The 14,032-nt window shown below is 32.9% G+C and overlaps 3 protein-coding genes across 3 annotated transcripts; 1 reads left to right on the forward strand and 2 right to left on the reverse strand.

Annotated features, from left to right (window-relative positions):
- Window positions 1–681: 681 nt before the first annotated feature.
- LOC11446684 (calcium uptake protein, mitochondrial) lies at window positions 682–3,817 on the reverse strand. Its single transcript, XM_003609435.3, has 7 exons — window positions 3,283–3,817; window positions 2,911–2,978; window positions 2,581–2,804; window positions 2,372–2,455; window positions 1,790–1,997; window positions 1,270–1,566; window positions 682–1,159 (listed from the first exon to the last, which is right to left on the reverse strand). Exons 1-7 carry the CDS (start codon window positions 3,617–3,619, stop codon window positions 971–973), a joined length of 1,407 nt encoding a protein of 468 aa, XP_003609483.1. The 5' UTR covers window positions 3,620–3,817; the 3' UTR covers window positions 682–970.
- A 3,691-nt stretch (window positions 3,818–7,508) lies between these two features.
- On the forward strand, window positions 7,509–8,606 carry LOC11443703 (uncharacterized). The gene has a single exon (XM_003609436.4). The coding sequence runs from the start codon at window positions 7,627–7,629 to the stop codon at window positions 8,395–8,397; it is 771 nt and encodes a 256-aa protein (XP_003609484.1). The 5' UTR covers window positions 7,509–7,626; the 3' UTR covers window positions 8,398–8,606.
- A 574-nt stretch (window positions 8,607–9,180) lies between these two features.
- On the reverse strand, window positions 9,181–13,073 carry LOC11446685 (protein NUCLEAR FUSION DEFECTIVE 4). The gene is made up of 3 exons (XM_003609437.4): window positions 12,502–13,073; window positions 10,696–11,606; window positions 9,181–10,125 (listed from the first exon to the last, which is right to left on the reverse strand). Exons 1-3 carry the CDS (start codon window positions 12,829–12,831, stop codon window positions 9,639–9,641), a joined length of 1,728 nt encoding a protein of 575 aa, XP_003609485.1. The 5' UTR covers window positions 12,832–13,073; the 3' UTR covers window positions 9,181–9,638.
- Between the last annotated feature and the right edge of the window lie 959 nt (window positions 13,074–14,032).

Consider the following 14,032-nt stretch of genomic DNA (forward strand, 5'->3'; position numbering starts at 1 on the left):
CAACCTTGATTTGAATGACTGGGTTTTTTATTGGCTGACTTGCAAAGACAAACTTGGCTCCCAACTGGTTTGCACAACCCTTTCGAAATTTTGGTATGCTAGGAATCAGTGTCTGTTTAAACAGCAGCAGGTTGTCCACTATGAGGTGGCTGTGGCATCTGTGGATTTTGTTCTACAATTTTACGAAGTTAAACTTAGCAGGAGAAGGCCGAGCCAGCAGGCAGTCCAATCAAACTTGGAGGCTTGGTACACAGGTACTATACATCTTGGTTGATGCTGGATGTTGTTATGCTCCTAAGTAGAAATTACAATGTAGTAGGCAGTAGCCCACAACATGGTTGGGGTGAGTATCTTAGTTGGCTTCAAAGCTTAGTTGGGTTTAATCGCAACCACGGTGTTGATTTTCCTTGTATTTCCTCTGATGTTCAATAATTAATTTAGCTTCACTTTAAAAAATTGTCCCTTGATCTTCATTAGTACTATTTGTCTCCTGAACGTTCCTTTTTAGCCTTTTCAGTTCTCTGTGTAACTTTTATTTTGAAAAGTCAATCAAACGATATAATTTAGACAAAACAGACATCAAAATGCTCTGAAGTTGCAAAGAATGAGATGTAGTTAAACTTTTCATAATTAATCTAGTCATTGGTTAAACCTAATATTACAAGCATTAACACTAGGGTATATGATAACCAAATAGAAACAAAAGCTAAGAGAAGCAAAAGTATTTGTATGTACAAGTATCAACTAGCAACACATGAAAACTTGAATCTGTACATTTCTTAGCAGACAGAAGCCATGTCATCATGGTTTGATAGTGTCATTGCAAATCTACATTGCTACAGGATTGAATCTTCCACCTGTATCCCTATCTTGAGTCTGCATTTGGTTGAAGAGTCCATTACTGGAAAACCCAAATGCATATCCCACCCTTCTTTTAGTTTATGAGAGATGAAAATGGATGCTCTGCTCATTAACATTTACCCTTTACACAGTTCAACCAACATGTTATCAAATTCCCAAATCCAAAACGCGAGGAAATGTCTTCTCTTCTTTGTATAACTCGAACAAACTCGCTTGCACTTAAGCTCCCATCACGGTTAGCATCAAACACATGAAAAATTATGTCAAGTACATTCTCTGTAACATGGACACCGCATACCTACATGAACATTACATGATACCGTAATAATAAGTTATTCATCTGTTAAAAATGATCAATATATTACTACTGTAAATTTATTTTTAGGCATAATAGGGAAGCATTAGTACCTGAGATGCTGCTCTTTGAAAATCAGTTTTTGCCAATACTCCATTAACTTTTCCATAACTGAATATGGCCAGAGAGAAGGACTCCAACTTCCTGCGCAATTCTGCAAAAGCTTTGAACTCCTCAAACGTAATTCTTTTGTCTCTTATATGTGGATCATTGTCTAATTCATCGACCCTATCCAGCAGTTTGTTTATGTGATTAATGTCTGCAGATGCAACCAAGGATAGTGCAAAATCCTTGGCCGAAATGGTTCCTCTTTTATTGTGATCATAGTGAGAAAATTCTAATCTCAAGATCTGCAAATTAATTTGTCATCAGAGCAAAGTAATATAGCTAAGAACCAAAAGTTATCTTGTAACATTGAAATTAATAATCATAAAAGATCTTCGCAATCTTTAAGGATACCTAATAACACAGAATCTAACTAAAATTCACAAAGTTATAAAGCCTCAGATAAATTATAATGGCAGATCTTGGAGAATATGCTGCAAGACCATGAGGTTTGAGAGGCTCACATACCTCATCATGAAGTTGTCTTAAAAATTGAACAAATTTGTCATGTTGTAAGCAATCTTTTCCATCTTTGCCAAAAAAATACTCCAGGAGACCGCCATTTTCTATTGGAGTTTTCACTCCAAGGCGTCGTCCATCTCTGTGGTTAGCTCCTTGTCTGTTTTGAGATCGCATCAATGACATCACTTTCTTGAATTCTTCCTTGTCTATTTCCCTATTGAAAATATAACAAACAAATCTCAACGAAAATTCCATCAATAAAATTGAAGGCCAAAGTCATTTCGTTCCATTTTTAGATATTCCATTAGTAATGAAAAAAGGGGTTGAGGGGATCCGTATATGTTGTTCAGGTCGATCAGAAGGCGCAAAAATAGCTAGAACTGAATGCGGAAAGTATGGAAAAACATCTCCGTAATGTATTTAACCAGAAAATAGATTATGCTTCTGCAGTAGTATCTACTCGTTACGGAATCTCAGGTGTCAAAGTGTGGATTTCATATAGTAAAAAAAAAAAGGGACGTGCTATACCTAATATAGTTTGCATACATAACTTCCGACATTTACGAAAGGAAAGGAGAGGATTCATACCCGTTATTGTCAATATCAAACATTTTAAAAGCCACTGAAAAGCTGGATTCTGGTATGCTGAGAAGAGTGACAAAAAATATGTACCTGGTATCCAAAAACAAGATATTTTGTTATCAAAACTACATAGCACTTGAACTCTGAAATGATGTTGTTCATATTTCTCATGACAAAAGAGTTTCAAGCAAATAAAAGAGACGGAAAATACTCACTCCGCAAAAGAAATGAGTCCATCATTATCTGTGTCAAAGAGCATAAAAAATTCAGAAGGATCGCATTCTAACGAGCCGGGAAACTGTTCTCCTCTTAAAGAACCTTCTCTAACACGTCTTGATTCGGAAGGAGGAAATACAGGAACAATGGCACGCATCAAATCTGCAGGTGTCATAAAAACCTCGCCACCAGGGATCCGATTCGATGCAAAGTACTCAAAAACCTAGAATCAAACAAGGTGTCATATTAAAACATTCAATGGTAACAATTTGCTGGTTTTAAGCTATTGATTGATCATTAAACAAACTCATAATGACAAGATTGATTACCTTTTCTGGAGGACTTTGCAAGCGAAGACGTTTTTCGTAGTTGAAGAATACTCTTCTTCGATAATTATCTGCACCATAACAGAAACACAAATAAATTAACAATTAAACTGCAACAATTCATGGTTCGATCTCTGTTGCTAACGAATTTCTCATCTCCTTAACACATTAACCACTAACATTTTTCTATAAAAAATAAAACTGCAACAATCCTACTTCCATCATACCCTTTATATTCCTAGTATTCAATTTAATAGTGTTCTATATAACCCTAAGTCCTAAGAAGCTAGTAAGTCTATTATTTATTCCAAATATATGGTAACAGATTCAAAATATTCAAAATTTCAAACATGAGTAAAAGAAAATGAGAGTTACCATTGAAGAGAAACTTGGATTTATTTTGATAGTTTTGTTGAAACTGATCCTCAGTAGCATAATCAGAGAAAGAATGCAAAGAGTTATTAGCACTCGGAGAAGATAAAGATGACCAATACCAAAAGCCTAAGGTGGTACCAACAACCACAGCCCCAGAAGTTATTGTCCTAAGAAAATACTCAAAATCTCTAACCCTTTCATCACCACCATTTCCGGACCCATCAAAAGAGCTCAACGGAGAAGAAGACGATGACGTGGAGCGTTGTGATTGGCTACACAACGGCCTTATGTTATATCGTAGAGTCTGTTGGAATCTTCTTCCCCAAGAAAACAACATGCTAAGGTCGAGTTTAGTTTAAAAAAACTACAACATGAAACATAAATAAATAAATAAATGTTTATACAAATGTAATATTACTTGTTTAGGTTGAAGGTAGAAATTTGAGGTTGTTAAGAGAAGAAAACGTTTGAGAGGGAAGACAATGATTATTCACCCGGATATGGTTTGAAGTACGGATTGAGTGGGGTATATGTATGTGGTCTTTATCTTTTTACTAAGATTGTAACTTACCAAGTTTGTTTGTGGTTCTAAATGTTATAATTTTAGCTACAACTTTTTTAAATTTTTCACCTAAAAAATTGCACCTTGGAATAGGAGGATTTCCCTTCATTCAAATTTTCTACCGTTCATGTATTTGCATTATCTTCTATGGTGTTTTTGTTTTTTCCTCACCCCATATTCAAATTTTGTCTTTTCCTATCGTCATACGGTCTGATTTTATACTCTACTTTGTACCTGTCATTTTTTCAAACCAAATATTGCTCCTAAGCCCTCTACTTCTACTTCCTAGTATAAGATCACTTTTTCCTTACCCTTGCGTTAATGTTTTTGCTAAATAAGATTTAATCATTATAATTATAGGTGATAGAAAATAATTTTTTTCTACAAAAAATAATTTATTGAACTATTAATTTAATGATTTGGTATACCAATACACTCAAATGATTGGATGTACCATAGAATTTGCCTTAATATAAGTTTGTGTTTGTGTCTGTCCACGTTTCTCTCTTTTTTTTTTTTTTTTTTTTTCTTTTCTTCCTTCTGTCCTAGGCAATATCACCTCTAGCTTCTTTTCAGTTGTACGTTCGGCAATTGTTTCAAGTGGAAACAAACATACTATAAGACTCTTTAATCAATCGATTGAGTTCAAGTGATATGAACTCCACCTTAAAATAAATTATTTGAAAGAATCTGAATTCGATTTTTAAATGAAACAATTTTTAATCAGATTTTATTTATATTCGAACCAAACTTTAGATTATTATAATCTCTTTTCTCAAGGAATCGGCCAAAAAAACACACTATGAAATTTCATATGCATTAATGTGTCTTTTTATAAAAATGTTCCTATTTAATTTAATATTGAAAACTCAATTTTTATCTCATAATATCAAAAATAATGGTGCTCACGAAATTTGTTTGAGAATGTAGAGCGAAAGTAGTTGTTATTTTCAAAGTTCAATACAATGTTAGTTAAAAATACTATTAAATACTACATTTTTTTATCAAGTAATTAATATCTTCAAGTATTTATTGTAAAAAATAGGTAGAATTAGAAAAATAAAAATAAAATATATTAATTTTCGTGGTATAATTTGATTGAATCTATATATAATATTATCTATATATATTCAATTTTTTTTGTCTTAACACCTCTTTACTTTTTAGAAGAACAAATCTTAGTTCTCGTGAGTTAAACTCAGTTGGTAGGGACAATGTATAATATATGCAAGGCATGAGGTTCAAATCCCGATCACCACAAAAAAAAAGAACAAATCTTAAAAATTCGGAATTTGACCAAAATATAAGTAAAATTGCACCAACTATTGTTCTAGTAAGAATTCGTTAACACAATGATTTTTGGTACAAACTCATATAGTATTTTTTTTTTGTTGGTCTTAGATGAAGTGATTGAAATTAAACTTGCACACAACTATGAGATTCCGGATTTGAATCAGAGTCATAACGTCCGACCTTACAATTTCGGCATTTACCATTTGAGTTAGATTTTCTAAACTCTCATACAGTAATTTTATGTCCTTAAATAATGAAAAATCAAGTATATGTATATCCATTTTCAAATTTAAATTTGATATATTTTTAAATTTACAAGGTATTTATGACTATATACGTGTGGTGGAAAATGCAGATGTATTTAACCAAGTACAATAAGTTTGTTCGGGGGGTAAGTATAGCTTGCGTTAAGGAACTACTACTAGTAGTACAGTCCCTTTAGCTTTTTCTTTATTAATTTTTTCCAATTTTAAGTCAATTACCTAAAAAATCAATTCACCATTAATATTTCACGTGATATCAGTTGGATTCAGCCATGTTCATACCTATTCATACCTATTTCTCTGTCAATTCCAGTCCAGCTAAGACACATAATTAGCACACAAACCTTGGACCATTAATTTGCTATAGCTTTGACACAGTAGTTGACGTTTAGGTTAATCAAATGGTAATACTAGCATTTCTGTGATGATTAATGATCAAATAGTATGTGAATGTGATAGTTCATAATTCAGTCTTATCAGATAAACATTTTAAATCACATTATTATATAAGAAAATAACTACGTTTAAATTTCAACTGTCTGATCTAAAATTAACGATTCAAATTGATTAAACTGGTTTTATTATTTTGTAATCTATCATCGGATCTCATATTAATGATCAAGACCGTTAATTGTGTGAAAACACATTTATGATATATATCATGGAAAATCCACAAACTATTAGTATTTTTTGTTTTGTTTTGACAATTAGTATTATGAGCCTATTTGGATAAACAACTTAGTTAAACCCTTAAAACATTAACGTTTACCATATAAATGCTTATATATAAGCTGATTTTATTTTAAAAAACACAATAATGTCAAACTATTTTTATATTAAGTTATAAGTTTTTTCTATGAGTTAATTTGAAGAGTATGCAAATGAGCTCAATACAAATCATAAATATATTATAAGAAGTTTTTATAAATTCTCTCAAACAGTTTCACAAACGTGGATATCAATATATAATCTTAAACAAGTGAATTCAATCATCCATGTGTTAACTAAATTTTTATATGGCTATTGAAATGAACTTTTTGTCAATGGATTACTATAGTAGTTTTACTCCCATCTTATCTTATCTCATCAATTATGTCTTGGAAAGAAAATTGTGACTTTACTTCATATAGATGATTTAGTTCAGTGAACCATAGCAAACACTCACATGGGATACTTGACACAAAAGTTAGTTATAGCTTGTCTTTCCCTCGTTTTTCTTTTTAACAGTACTACCGTTATTATTGTTATTAATTTATATCTAATCTAATTATATCTAATGAAAGCGGGCAGGTATGTGAGCTATATAGTAGGGTTTGAAAATTCAAGTGGGGGTCATTTGGACTATTGCTTGTAGCATGTTAGACAAATTGGGTTAGGTTACCAAATTGATTTGCCTTAACTGCTTCCTTTTTCATGGACCCCTAAGGAAATTTATCTCTCTCATAAGTCCTAAGGAACCCCACTTCATGTTTAGTGAAAAGTTACCTACACAATATTTAGGCTACAAAAAAGTTAAGTGAGCAAGCTTCATAATACTAATCACTGTTTTACGTCTTGTGGTGGGGTTCATAAAGAAAATCTTAAGAATGTTTAAAGAGCATTTGCGTCTCATAGATTCATAAAGGTTAAGATAAATATCGAGATTCAAAAACCATTTACAACACTTTAAATCCACATTCTTATAAAATATGAATCATATTTTTTACCAATTAGATAAACCTTCACATGTTACCATTGTAATTTCATTGAAATTTGTTAGATTAAATTGGTTGATAGTGAAGTTCACCAATTGTGCATAAATAGTCTCAACCTTCTTTTTTTATTATTTCAACTTTCAAACTTAAATTTACCGTGTACAAACATTACCCTTGCTTTTCAACCCTACTCAACAAAATTAAATGTCTTTTTGTAAAATTGTCACAACATGTAGCATCATTATAGCTCAAACTTTCCATACAACAAATTATTGGCCGTTGTCATTCTCAATTTCAACTACCAACCAGATTTCATAAAAAAAAAAAAAAAAAAACAAAATAACTACATAACTAGGTATCAATTAATTGTCACTAACAATAGTCTAAAAAATAAAAAAAGAAATAGCCATATACCCACCACATTTATCCATCTTTAGGCCACACCTCCTTTATCTCTCTCCATCTATCCACATTATAAATCACAATCCCCACATCTAACCATACCACAATATCTTTCCATTTTAGCACAACCATGGACTGGTTTTCATGGTTATCAAAAACAACTCTTGACCATTCACTCATCTATGATTATGGTCTCATCTTTTCCCGCAATGAGCTTCAGTTGGAAGATGCAACTTACTTCAACCATGAGTTTCTACAAAGCATGGGAATCTCAATAGCCAAACACAGACTAGAGATTCTCAAACTAGTCAAAAAAGAACAAGAACTTGATCAACCATTACGACCAAAAAACCTTTCTGGTACCATCAAAAAGTGTCTTAAAAAATGCATGAGTGTTTTTCGCGACGATAGTGTTAAGAAAAACATGCCTTTACCGGTGGTTCTACACGAACCGAATTGGTACCAAGGGCAAAAATGGAGAGGAGCATTGGTCAAGGAAGAGAAGCATCAGAGACCTATATATAGAAGCAGAACAATGCCATATTCAGGACCATTAGATGGAAGAATGCATGAGCAGAAAATGGTGAGCAATAATAAGGCATTGAAGTTATCAGGACCAATTGATGGAAGATTGATGAATGAGAGAATGATGATTTATACTAATAGAAGTCCATTAAGAAGTAGGGCTATTGATGGAAGATTCACCAAGAGTCCAATATCTGGACCTTTGGATGCAAAAATCATGTTTGAGAATAGAAGTCCAACTATTACAAGGGCTTCTGTTGAAACTGATAGCCCAATGGGTTATAGTAGTCCTTATAATAAACCCAAAGGTGATTTTGATTTTGATGATGAGCATTCACTTTGGCCTACACTGTTTCAAGATCTTAATCCAACTTGATTGTTTTTTGTCTTTGTTTTCTTGTGTGATTCTATGGTGAGTGAAGAAAACACTTTTTTTTTTTTTTTTTTTTTTCTGTTAATTAATAGTAGTTTATAATGGTATAGTAGTAATAGTGTATGAAATTTATTGTTTTGCTGCAAAAAATGCTTTCTTGTAGTTTTTAAACAACTTTATACATTATTTTGTTTCAAGAACTGTTCACTTAACCTATCACCTTTTTTCTGCACTAGATGTTAAGAAAGTAACACTGGCCCAACTTTATTTGTGTTTGATGGTGTATTTATTTGATGAAAAAAGGTGTCTTAATGTCTTTAAGTACTTTGATTTCTCTTTTGTGAGCTTTTTTTGGAAGGAATTGAAATGATTGCAGACAACTATTGTGAATGAATATGATTACTCTCTTTATTAAAGATCATAAACTATCCTAATCCTCCAATGAAATTGAACCATGTACAGTAACATAACAGGTACTATTCTTTTTTTAAGTGATGTTGAGTTCTTTTCAAAAGATTATTACAGGACATGGCCAAAAATATAGCGATTGATTGTCACAGTTATATGGCTAAGTGTATGTTTGAATTGGCAATAAGTTTGACAAAATCGCAATAACACATTGATTTTGTTGAATCTCTAAAACTTTTGTCAAAATCGCGGTGACTTACCATGGTTTTGACAATCCCACGCCAATGCAAGCGTGCACTGAAATCTCATATATATGAAGCTCACTTTCAAAATCTCACATTTAACAGTATCTAATACACATGAATTAGCTCACTACTTAAAGAACTACTATCATCACATAAAGAAATATGTGATAATTGTAATAAAAAAAAATGTGATCATTCCAAGTATCTGGTCATTCAATTCCTTTCCATTCATATATTTCTCCATACAGATTACATATCATTCCAATTATCTCATAGATTCAATACCTTTCTCAGTAGTCAATACCATTACCATACCTAACATACATGCTTAAAAACACATTTTCTAGTTAAATACAATAATTCTCAACTTCATTACACTAAACCAGTAGTCCCACACCTATTGAAGCCAAAACTAATTATCTAATACGCAGCAGACCAGGAAATAGACCTCAATAAACCGGACATAGATCCTCAACTGCTGGTCTGCAGCCGGTGGCATCATAAAACATCGGCTACAGAGGATATATTTTGCAACAACCCTTCAAGGAGCGGTCTTCTTTATTGGCTATATATTAAACTTCACTCTACTTCTTAATTGCATGACATTTGAGGTAGCCTAAAAGAACCGCCAGCATAAAGCATTTGGTAAACGGGCTTAATTCTTATAGTCAAGATAATGCTGGAAATGGTGCCAGCAGCACAAACAGCAGCAAGAACCAAAAAAGTAACCTTAAAACAATCTGGACCAACACATGAAACACTTGAAACAATGAGACCAAAACCTTGTTGCTTTGCCAACTCACTGTCGTATATACGCCCGGCTAGAAGAGCCGAGAAAAGTAATGCCCCAAGTGGATTACCTAATGACATGAAGTTGAAAAATAAGCCAAAGTGCTCCAAACCAAAAAGCTCTGAAACGGTTGGAATCAATATTGAGAATTGCACTCCGTAGCAGATTCCAAGAACTCCAACTGCTGGATAAAGTGTTCCTTTGATGGCAAATGCAAATAGAAGGTACAAGATTATCATAACTATCTGGGTGCATGTCATCCATACCGTCCGTGGGATCGTTTTCTTCCTGCAAATGAAAATCGTGAAATGATGAATAGATACTCCCATTTTAGATTATAGAACAAGAAACCCATAGACTTCTAAATACTTACTTTACTTATATTTTGCCAAACAAGAACAACAACCTGGCTCAAAAGTAAAAACAGTACGAAAAATACAAATAAAGAGCATATGATATTTGATCATGGAATTTAGCTAATTGCGCCCACATCTCCTACTGCAATGCGGCTATATTACCTTTTTATTAATCAAGCTTAGAGTTCACCAAGTACAACTTGTGCTTAAGTGCTACAGTCCAGTTTATACGAGTCTTAACCAACATAATCACATAAACCTAAAAAATAGGTAAAAGAACAACATTCTAAATTCTAAACCACAACGTCAAGTTTTTAATGCCTCTTCCACTGACACAACTTAATTGAGGTTGCGTTAGCTGCATTTAACCGCAATCGTTCGCAATATCCATCAAGGATTATGCACGAACAAAACTGTAACATTGAATTAATATAAACGCCAATGATTATAGACCTATTCAAATTTTATCTGATATAAGCATGATAGTAAATAGTAAAATCACCTAACAAAATGTTCAGAAACAACTCCTCCACCAAGCCGTCCGACAAAATTGAAAAAACTGAAAACTGAGAGTAAGATAGTGATATCTTCCACACCTTGAGCAGCACCTACTTGAGCCAGATTATTAATAACAGTAACACCAGTTCCAACACCAACAAAGTATACAAAAAATAACAGCCAGAAATCAGCTTTAACCAATGCCTCAAAAAATGTAAAATCTTCCCCTCTTCTAGGCCTTCTCTTCTTTGAAGGTACTACTGCTCCTTCACCCTCAGCAAGAAGCATATCAACATCAGATGAACCATCAGCATCGCATAAACTACCAAGTATGGTAGCCGAAGAAGATTGTAAAAGGGATTTTGTGTTTTCTTCTTTGCCTTCTTGAAACAAACAATCAGAAGATCCAACACTTTGCTCATTTTCTTCTGATTCAGTGATCTTTTGGGGAAAAAATGTCATCTTTATAGGGATAGCAAGTGGAGCCATGAGAAGAAGAATCATCACAGCCACCAAAACATAAGACACGGTAGAATTTATATGTAGAATGTAATCAAGTGTGGTTGTTACAAGTAAATATACACCCAAGGCCACACTTGAAACTTGGATGAAAAGAAAATGGCATTTTTCTGAAGAACTATCTCCAGTAACCGGAGTACAAGGACGAACAAGAAACATGACAGTGAAGCACAAAACAGGAATCCCGATGGCAAGGAATAACAGGAAATTAGAAGATGAATTATGAAGAATTGCTCTAAATATTTCGGTGAAAACTGCGGCACTGATTCCTCCATAACCTTTCAATATTCCTGCAACTGTTCCTCTACTGATAGGGAAATTTCTCATGTTGGTCACAAGAATAGCAGTTGTTAACCATGCACAACTGTTGGTAGCAATAGCAAGTGCAAACCATAGCTGCAATATGATAAAATTATATTAGTCGGTCCTTAAACCGGACACCAAGTTCTCAACAACAAAAAATTTAAAATATGCACAAAAGAAACTAATTTCTTATTTAGGTGCATGTACTTCATATATTTATATACAATAGTATCATATGAACAACCAAACTTAGACAATTTTAGTGACAATTGGTTAACACATCTCAAATATGCGGTTAATTACGTTTAGTAGATGGTCAATGGGTCAACCAGATGTCGAAACTCATTAACTGCCAACGGCAACAACGTAACTTCATTAGCCACGGACTTAATTTTCTGGTGCTCAAATCTACATGTAGTTGAACACCTAAAACCATAGTTAAACACGTCAGAATTTGTGGTTCTTGAAGCCACGTTGATTGTTAACAAGTTTCGACATTTGATATATCCATTCACCATCTACTAAACATAATTAACCGCCTATTTGGCTTATTTGAATGACATTAACCACTTAGAAAAGTTATGACAAAAGCTATCTAAATTTGGCAGTACAAAAATCATATCTCTGTTTATATATGTCATCAAAAATCTTATTTCCTGATAAAGAATGAACAAGAAATGAAGCATAAACAGTTTAATTATTATTTTATTTAAATTATTAAATGAATAAATATAATAATGGCAAGAAATCAAAATTATGGGTCAGGGAATATTAAAAAAAAAAAAAAAAAAAGGGAATCATCAATTCAGACAAGTTTGATATATACTATGGTTATTCACAACATAAACTCATTTGTTTTTTTTTTTTTGTCTCTGTCCACTTCACTCAGCTCATCAAAACCTCAGATCAAGATTATAATAGGAAAAAAAACAAAATACCTATATAAACAACAGAACAGAATAAACCCAAAGAAGAAGAAAATTGTTACCAAAGGATAGGGAAGGGAGGGAACTAGAAGTGTGTTTGAGACAGAGAGCCAGAGAAGACCAAAACCAAGGAAAGATAAGACAGCACCAATGAAAAGCATAAGCCAAGGAGGGAACTTGTTGCAAACAATACCAGGAAGAAGTCCAACATTTTCACCAATATCATTGGCAACACCAAGAAGAGTAACTTGACTTTGATTGAAACCAAGAACTGATTTGAAGGAAGGTGAGTAAAGTGGGAATGTGTAAGCATTTCCAACTGCTATTTGAACCCATACTGCAGCTCCAAGTCCTACCCATGGTGGTCTTGTTCCTCCCTTCACCTTCAACATTGAGCTGAGCTTAGATTAGCCTCTCTTATAAGTTGTTGTTTATGTGAACAGTTACTCAAACTCAAAGCAAGGATGATGAATATAAGTGAAGAACAAGAGGCAAAGAAGACTGAATGGTCGGTGTCAGAAGCATACTTATATGTGGTACGTATGTATGTGCTTGTATTACTTACTTGCTATACCTTGCTACCTTAGTACCCGTACCTTAATACCCGTGTGCCTCGCGCGTTGCGGGATGTTCCTTTATTTTGTTCGGCTGAAACTTGGTTGGCTAAGACATATATATATACACCAAAAAATTATATACTACTATCAAGCAAGCGAGCAATTGTTTGAACCCTACATAGAAGGTAGCTAACATATGATCTTAGGGAGTCAAAAATGTGAAATGCAATGATACAAAAATATGTTGATTGTCGAAACACGTTTTTTTATGTTTGACGCGGTTTAAGGGTTGTATGCCCTATCATAAAAGTTTCTGCAGGACACCATAATATTCGTCGTTCTAATTAAAGTTCATGCTTGTCACTAGCTTTGAGATTCATTTCATATTTTTGTAACATTTTTATTTGATTCTTTTAATAACAAAAAAAACATTCAAACATAAACTAGATGTCTTTTTTTAGGGAGCATAAACTAGATTTTTCGTTACATTCTCAAAACACCACATTGTGTTCTAAGATATTAGTCATTTTAGGTGTAACCTCTTCACTTCACGATATTGTTTTTATAAAAGGTGTCTTGCTACATTAAGGAATGTAGATGTTGTAACTTTTTTTTTTTGTTGTGTGTAATGTAGATGTTGTATATAAACAATTATTTGTCTCAATTTTCTTAAGTATTGTTCGCTTTAGGTGTAAATCTTCATGATTTTGTTCTTTATAAAAGAAAAGGTTGAAGAGTATGGTATTGTAACTACTATATTCCTCAACTCCAAAGCAACGGATAACTTTAAAGGTGTACCGAACCGGTTTAAATGCATTTTTTTTTCTTTTCTATTGACAATTTTAGTTGTATATTTATAAATTCAAAAATATAGTATATGAATTTTAAAATTTTAGAAACATTTTCCACCAGTAAATTCGGAGCTTGTTTGTATTAATTCGTTAAGTTGAATAATGAGCTCATAAAGATGGTGTGGTAATACATGTATGAATTAAATTTTACTTATTTAATTTAAATATAATAAATTATTTTTTTA

Source organism: Medicago truncatula, chromosome 4 (assembly GCF_003473485.1).
Source record: "Medicago truncatula cultivar Jemalong A17 chromosome 4, MtrunA17r5.0-ANR, whole genome shotgun sequence".
In the NCBI taxonomy this organism is placed as follows: domain Eukaryota; kingdom Viridiplantae; phylum Streptophyta; class Magnoliopsida; order Fabales; family Fabaceae; genus Medicago; species Medicago truncatula.